At 37.3% G+C, this 8,194-nt stretch overlaps 1 protein-coding gene across 1 annotated transcript; it reads right to left on the minus strand.

Annotated features, from left to right (window-relative positions):
• Positions 1 to 616: 616 nt before the first annotated feature.
• On the minus strand, positions 617 to 7,624 carry sat2a.1 (spermidine/spermine N1-acetyltransferase family member 2a, tandem duplicate 1). The gene is made up of 6 exons (XM_083910489.1): positions 7,496 to 7,624; positions 6,776 to 6,827; positions 6,052 to 6,135; positions 4,044 to 4,145; positions 3,178 to 3,218; positions 617 to 2,722 (listed from the first exon to the last, which is right to left on the minus strand). Exons 1-6 carry the CDS (start codon positions 7,556 to 7,558, stop codon positions 2,555 to 2,557), a joined length of 510 nt encoding a protein of 169 aa, XP_083766615.1. The 5' UTR covers positions 7,559 to 7,624; the 3' UTR covers positions 617 to 2,554.
• Positions 7,625 to 8,194: the final 570 nt, after the last annotated feature.

Here is an 8,194-nt window from a genome sequence, read left to right on the forward strand (position 1 = left end):
TCTGTTTTAATTTAATTGAGCAAAATACAAAATATGCAAAGTGTCCCCCGAGGCCTCAGAAAACATTTGCAAAACCAATTTTGTGGAAGAATCTGAAAGTCTGATTGGTCATATCCCTGTTTGCTTGCTGGCATGCTGCATCTTCTTTCTTGCCTTTCTTGGCTTATTTTACTGGCGTGTTACCACCATCTACTGTTGGTTGGTGAAATAGCCTGAAGCCATGAGCAGAAATGTGTTTTCCATCTCAGGCGTTTATAAAGTTCTCTGACTGGCTGCATAAGAACAGGGACTCACACCTTAAATCGCCAAAAGATGATGTTAAGATACAGGAGTCAAAAAGGAAATTTGCCAGTAAATGCGCCTGGCAAATCAATTTCTTTACTTGGAGCACTTTTAGCCATTTTTCTTTATTTTTGGGTTTATTTTGCTATGCATATATATTTTTTTGTAATGTGTGTATTACCTGTATCAAAGGTGATGTAGAAAGACAAAAACTGTTAACTTGATAGGCATCATTTTTATTTCCCCTTTTTCCAATTCATGTTCAGATTTTACAAACATTGATCATTTTATATTCTCAACTAACCAACTATGGATATTCATTTAGACAGCGACTTTATTAATCACAAATTACACACTTTATTCATCGGATCAGTATCAACTACTGAACAAAGCAGTTGGCTAAAGTGGATTCCAGGTAGATGCTTCTTAAATTCTACCATTGCAGAGACAGTAACTGGCACTTAAACAAAAAATAAATCTTAAAACATACAGTGCACAAGTTTCCCGCATGAGGAAAAAAAAACCCATCTGGATGTAGAATAAAAAAACAAACAATAAAACACTGTTGAAGTAGAATATAAACATGTATGACACACAGGAAACCAAACACCGAGGCTCGTCCTCACAAATAAACGGCACCACACTTGAGTAAAACCAGTCCGATGCATCATGGTTGTTTTGTCTACTGGTACTGGCTGTTCCTCTGTGTAATAAAAATCTAAAATTAACATTTCAAGCATTTAAAAGTCTTCTCTTGTCTTTGAAATTTACAGTTTGCTCATTAAAGTTGTTGGATTTATTACAGTAGAGTCAACTTTGATTTGATTTAGAAAGAGTTTGTGGACTCCACTTGAGAAGTAGAGCGACAAGTCTTATAATTTATAACTCTGGGTCTGCTATTCTGGTGGGAAGACGCAGACAAGGGAGGATATAAATATCTCTCCCTCTTCACTTAGAGTCAATATAGATTTTTTTGGGTCATGCACTCTGCAACAGCATGGATGACAAGATGTTAAATGTGCTTTGTCACATTGATTGATTTTGTAGATTTTGCACATAGAAGCAAACGGTTAAAAAAAAACAACAACAGCACATTCTTTACCGCAATGTTTTATAAAGAAAATATGGAAATTGCCAAAGCTACAATAGACGGTCAGCGGGTTTTTACTTGTTTAGATTGAGAGAAAACAAACTAAATATAACTCAAAACTCAGGGTGTTTTCATTAAATGGCTGGAAATTATATGAAAAGTTTTTTTTGTTTTTTTTTTAAAATTAAACTGGATATAAAACAGAAGTCCAGACCAGGACAAGTTTAAGATGCCGAGTCCAGTCCAAATTTTTTTTTTGGTTCAAATTCCACTGGTTGGTTCACTTTTGATTCTGCGCTTCATCCATTTATTTATAACCAGGCCTCAGTTTACTGTTTGGCAGATTTGATGGAGGTTTTAGGTTGAATTCCACAGATTCTTTCAGTGCACACTATGTACGGAGCTTAATGGGATGAAAACAACGGCTACATGCAAACACAAACTTCTAGTCAGAGGTAACTGGCTCTTCGGTTGCTATTGTCACATTTAATCATGAATTTGAAAGGGGAAAAGAGTTAGTCAGTGAAACCCCACACCCATGTTTGTGCAATGTGTGCAATCAAGTATTCTGGATCTTTGTGCATAAAATAATTGTACTTTTGAATGATGACGTTTAATCATTAATACTTCAGTGTAAGGATATAGTGGTGAGACTGCAGATTTTAGACTCCTTTGCTAATCACTCTCTTTACTGAGCATGTCAAGGAACTACGGTGGCCTTCACATACCAGAAAGGATGTAGTTCTATTTTGTTTGTGTCGTATGCTTCCGCTTCAAAATGCTTATGATCTGTTTGGGCTGCTGTATAAACATGGTGACCCCTTTAAAGTCAAAGCCCTTGCCTTACTTAGCTAGATACTGTAGTAAATATGGCTTTTTTCTGTGGTTTGTGTGCGTTAACGTTGAACGCATCACAGATAGCACAACAATGGCTGAATTTACTTTGATTGTATGTAGAGGCAGGTGTACAAGTTTCTATCGTGTTGTGTCATCATACTCCCCACTGTGAACACACAAATACTATTGCTGTATGACCTAGCAACAGTAATTAAGTAGAGGTGGAGCCTATGGACAGATAATTACCTAAATACACTGTAAATTTGTGCTTTATCACCATGAAGTCTCTGAGAGGTCGACCATATGGACACAAAGATGGGAAAAGTCAGGAGCCCAGCTGGTAGATTAGGGTTGGGCCAGTTTCTGCAGTGCCTCCTCCTCACAGCGCATACAGTGGTAGCCCATTTTGTCGGTGACATCGAAGCAGCCTTGGCTGATGTAGAAGTCCAGAGATGATTTGTTCCAGTCCAGAACGGTAAAATTTAGCTGTTTGCAGCCAGCGGCCAGACTCAGCTTTAAGATGGAAAAATGAAATGAAAAGAGATGTAAGTTTAGTACATTTTCGTTTTTTAGGGCTGGGTCATACTTTCTGCATTGCCCGTGATTCCGTTCACGCTAAAATGAGGGTCCATGTTATTTTATTTTAACCTAGAGTTTGTCTTCATTTATATGTTCTTTGAGTGCTGAGTCGTAAATGGACCTCCACTCATAATCTCGTGCAAGTTACCCTGGTTACCGTCATCTTTGTTGTCTCTTCAGAACAAAACAAGAGCATGCCATCAACTGAACTGGAGAGTGTTGTGCTACAGGGAGCAGGTGATGTCGTTAATGTCATTACAGACTCAAACGGTAGGTGTGCTGGATGGCAAAAATTGACATCAAGTAGATCTTAGCAAACCTATATGGACACGCAAATGATACAGCCCATGAACATTGCTAATAGAAATGGTATTTGTAGTTTTACTCACCTGTGCCACCTTGCTCATAAGCGCTTTGCCAATGCCCTTTCCTACAGGAGAAAACACATTGATTGTTACTAATCTCCTATGCATAGTTTATTGACATGTTTATTTGATAACATTTAACGATGCAATTCAGTAATAATTAACATGGTGATTGTAAAGTAATGGTTATGTAATGTTATGGTAATGTCATCTTATATAATGTCCGCTATGCCCAACCTTGGGAACATTGTGGTCCAATTTAAAATACTGAAAATGTGGGCCCAGCAAAACCTTAAATCACAAATCTAATCAACACACAGGTTTTAATTTTTCCTCCACTCCATCACACACCAACGTATAATGCAGTGTTTCATCAAATGCCATTCCTCACATTTACAAATAAATATGTGTATGTATGTGTGTGTGTGTGTGTGTGCAAGGAGCTCGACTGTTTGATAAATTAATGTCGACAGGGCTGTGCAGGAATCACAACCTGACCCACAGAGGATCGATTGTCTGCAAATTGAAATTCTCTCCGTGTGGCAAACGCAATTAAGAAGTTCTTGAAGAGGTCACAGGCTGACAAACACTTGATGGACTATCTGCAATCTACAAAACATAAACTGCTGCTGCAGGAGAGCCTGCAGAGGTCAGAGCCTGATGAAAACAGGATGCACTATCTGACGAATTTAATTAAGAAGCTCCAAGAGGCTCGGGAGAAATCACTCGATTGACTCTCTGTTACCTAGAAATGAACCTCTGCAGGAGTTAGTCTGTGCATGTTATTTAAAATATATACACATAAATCTTTACTAAAAAGGTTGATACAATTCTGGAAATTTGTTTACTACCTTTACCATTATTGTTATTATTGAATTATAACACTTTACCTCTAAACTCGGGCATCACGTACAAGTCCTCCATATAAGAAGCTCTGCCTGACCATGAGCTGTAGGCATAGAAGTAAAGTGCGTAGCCTATCTTCATGTGACCTGAAAGAAACAGTCAACAAAGAGAAATTAGTGCACTAAGAAGGTGGGATAAAGAAACCAGAACATTACTAAAACTCAGTTTTGCACAATTATCCAAATTTACAAAGTGTTATAATGGGGGTCATTTGAGAAAAGCAGTTTATAGAAACCTGTTGGTGGAAACAAAGAAAGAAAACTGAGTTGTTTTGAATCTTTTCAAGAACAGCAGCAGAAAAGGATTAACCGCAAATTCTTTCTTCCAGTCGACGCAGACAAGCAAATAAAAATATCAAATGTATGACGTGACCTAAGTGTTTAAGTGCCTGTGCTAAAGATTTGTGAAGAGAAAAAAAAAATATTGCCACGTGTTTTATTGCACATAGATTTGGAGAAATTTGGAATGAGTTGCACATTGCTCTTATTTTATTGCACATTTGATTTGCAAGGCATTGTAATAAAATGCACAAATGCCCTTTTGTATAAAGTCTGTAAAACAAGATCATAAGACTGAAATTATGAATAGTGGTGTGAACATACTGTACATACATTATGGCAACCGATAAGATATTCAAAATAAACTAGAAAAGCACTTGGAGAGTGCAGACTTCTGCCAAGGCAGCTCAGTACCTTCAAAATACACCCTGCCGGCGTACAGTCAGTAATCCCTTGTTCCAGACAGACAAACAGACAGACAGACAGACAAACAAACCCTGGGGAAAACATAACCTCCCTGGCAGAGGTAATGAATACATGGAAAGTAGATGGCTGGCAAAGATAAGGGTAAATGTTCTTTCATGAAGTGGTAGAGACCAAAACAGCATAAAAGACTTAAACATTGACCTTAAATGTATCATGTGCCCAGTAAAACAACTATATATATGTGTGTGTGTGTATATATACACATATGTGTGTATGTGTGTGTGTGTGTGTGTGTGTATATATATGTGTGTATGTAATATATATATATATATATATATATATATATAATATATATGTGTGTATGTAATATATATATATATATATATATATATAATATATATGTGTGTATGTAATATATATATATATATATATATAGTCAATGACTATTACTGTTTTGTGAGTCGACCCCAAGAATGGTACAGGTGTTGCTTATAACAAAGACTTTGCTCTCTTAAAGAGTGCCACTAATCGATTGTGTTATCTACAACTGTGCTTCTCCCTCAGGGACATGTCAAAATAAACAAACACGTCTCCTGGTGAGAGGCTGTCTGCTGCATTTTTATGGCCCTTATGTTTTTCTACCCTTTGTGGGTTTATCTCTCAAATGATTCCCAGTAAGTTTCCATTTAATGTTGTTTAGTCAGTGATGGACTTTTGTGCCAGAACACGATTTAGAAAAACATCACTTCTGGCCTGAAATATTTATAAATGTATGAGGTTATTTGATTAATTATAAAATTGTTGGCACAGAAATATATGAAACATATAAAGTTGTTGAGGGCCGGACCAATGGGCTGAATTAATTCCGCTCAATATTAATCTGGTCTAAATTGGTGTAATAAATATATAATAACTAACTACCCTGATTGAAAATATGGAGTTTACAGCTGGAGAGTTTTGGGTCAGGGAGATGAATGAACGAAACAAGATGTTAGGAGCATGTCGTACTCTAGAAACCGTATCATGCCACACTTTGGATTAAAGAGATCTGCTGAAACATCTATTTGCAATCTACATCAATATCTCCCATTTAAGGTTTTCGTATCAGAGTTTAAATTTGCCTAAGAACCTGATTTGAAATAAAAACTGAAAGTAGGGTTTGAGTTTATAATATTTAGGAGGATTTAGGGGGGGGGGGGCAGAAATTGAATATACTACCGATAAAATTGCTTGTATAGGTGTAAAATTGCTTTAAAATTAAAAACGTGTTTTCCAGATGATTCTTCACCTTCACAGCTTTTGTGTTGCTCTGGTACCTCAGCAATGATCCCATGGAAGAACGGGTTCTTGGAGAAACCGTCCTGCTCCAAGTCTGCGTTTCACAAAAAAGAGACACGTCATTAATAGGTAAGTTAAACTTTAGCTTCACGGTGTTTGCAGAAAGAGATGATGGCTTTCTGTGGAATTAGATTTGTGTCCATGTTATCAAACAACACTTTTCGCCAAGCAAATAACACTTTAGGAATTAAGCAAACAAAAATACCAGACCAAAAAAATCTAAATACACAAATTGCAAATTAAATTGCTAAATTAAATTGCAAAATTAAATCACATGAGTTTTAGGGAGCAGTAATTGACATTTTGTTTTATAATTTCCAGCATTGGGATCAAATAGCTAATTTGCTTTTCAAGAAAATACACAACAGATGACTTCAAATGACCTCATCTATCAGGCTGCTGGACTCTGATAGTTGTCCTTAGATAACCTAGACATGCACTTCAGACACACTTATTATTTATATATTGGGTGAGTAAAGATAATGTATTATTTGACCAAGGTGTCAATCACTTCATCGTTTGTCAATCTGTTGATAAGGCTGGCTGAATTTTGCATCCAAAACTCCCACTGACCGAGGAAGACAATTCTTACAGTGAAAAGATCCATAGAGTCAACAAAATACATTTGACTGTAAGGTCAAGGCATTGTGATGTGGACTAAACTCATACTGTACCTCTCTGCGTGACCTTCACGTGCTCCGTTACTTTCTCATATTCCGCTAATTCCTGCAGGAGGAAGAAAAATAAAAACAAACACCAGTCACAATTTATTCCTTATACAACAAGTGTGTTTTCTTCTATTGACACTTGCATATAATAATTAAATGCATGAATGAATTTCATTTAAGTTTTGTGTATAGGTCTTTTCTCATTTGTTTTTCTGATTTTATTAAATCTGGTGATCTATATCTGTATATGAGATATTGTCCGTTGACCTGGAAACTTTACAAACGCTGCTTTGTCACTGAAAAGACTTTGTGTAGTTTTAATCTCAGTGTTATTTAACTAAGTCTATGTATTTAATATTTAATTATACATGTTTTTTTCTGCTGCAGTCAGACAAAATGTAGATTGGCACAACAGGCCATATGTTGTCCAACCAGTTTATCAGCTGTCATCAGCTGCACCGGTTTCTCAAGATTCTACAGATCTAATCATGTAAACAACAGTCGTTGTTTACACATACACATCAATAGGAGAAGTGACGTCATGTGTCCTACTACAGGAAGACTCAAATAACGTGGATAATGAATGCATTCAACCCAGACTAAGTATAACATTATTTACATGTCTCGCCGTTGATAAAAACACATGTGCATGACGTGGACGGTGTCGTAGCCACTATACGTCATTTGCATATATAGTATAGCATGTAAATGCGCGTGCTCGCTGACCATGATCATCCGCGAGATGTCCTTGCAGTCTTCTACGTTGGCGGCGCGGATAGTAAAGTCCATGGTGTCCTTCGTGTCCTGCGTGGCTGGCGTGGCTGTGGAGAATCGATGTGAAAATAGTGGCGAGTACTATTTTGGTGATTTAATCGCAGCGCCCGCGAGGCGGGGTGACGTCACGAGCGTCACGCTGCCTCTCCAACCTCATTGGCCACCGCGTTAGGAAGTGACGACGATTGGCTGCTGAGTTAAAGGCATAGTTTGGGACTTTGCTCTGCACATACACTCACCTGCCACTTTATAAGGTACACGTGACAAAAAGGCTTCAAGCTTTGACTGGCTTTGTTATTGTTGATGTTAGGACGGTGTTGCTGTTATGTTTTGGTATGTGACATGATGGGATTAGAGAGGTATGAGTGGAGGTCTCACCATTAGATATATAATAATAATAATAATAATTCCTACATTTTAAAGCTGCAGTGCATACATTTTTTTTTGTGATTTTGGATGCTTTTTTTTGTTGTATTCAGCCTCTCTTTGGTCTTTGTGAACAGATGCAATGTTGCCTTCACCTGTAAATAGTCTTTGTCAAGCAAACTAGCAGAGCTGACTGTGTGTACATACAGCAGACATTTCATGGGCGCTTCTATGTCTTTTCATTCATTCGCCAACCTGTTTGCAGCCATCTCACATTACGAGATC

Source organism: Microchirus variegatus, assembly GCF_963457635.1.
Source record: "Microchirus variegatus genome assembly, chromosome: 2".
Classification (NCBI taxonomy): Eukaryota; Metazoa; Chordata; class Actinopteri; order Pleuronectiformes; family Soleidae; genus Microchirus; species Microchirus variegatus.

Excerpts from the sequence above, each read along its gene's own strand:
- sat2a.1 (XM_083910489.1), bottom strand. The coding sequence starts at position 7,558 with ATGGACTTTACTATCCGCGCCGCCAACGTAGAAGACTGCAAGGACATC. Across the intron at positions 6,828-7,495 it reads ACATCTCGCGGATGATCATG|GAATTAGCGGAATATGAGAA; the intron begins GTCAGCGAGCAC and ends TTCCTCCTGCAG. Across the intron at positions 4,146-6,051 it reads GCAACACAAAAGCTGTGAAG|GTCACATGAAGATAGGCTAC; the intron begins GTGAAGAATCAT and ends TGTTTCTTTCAG.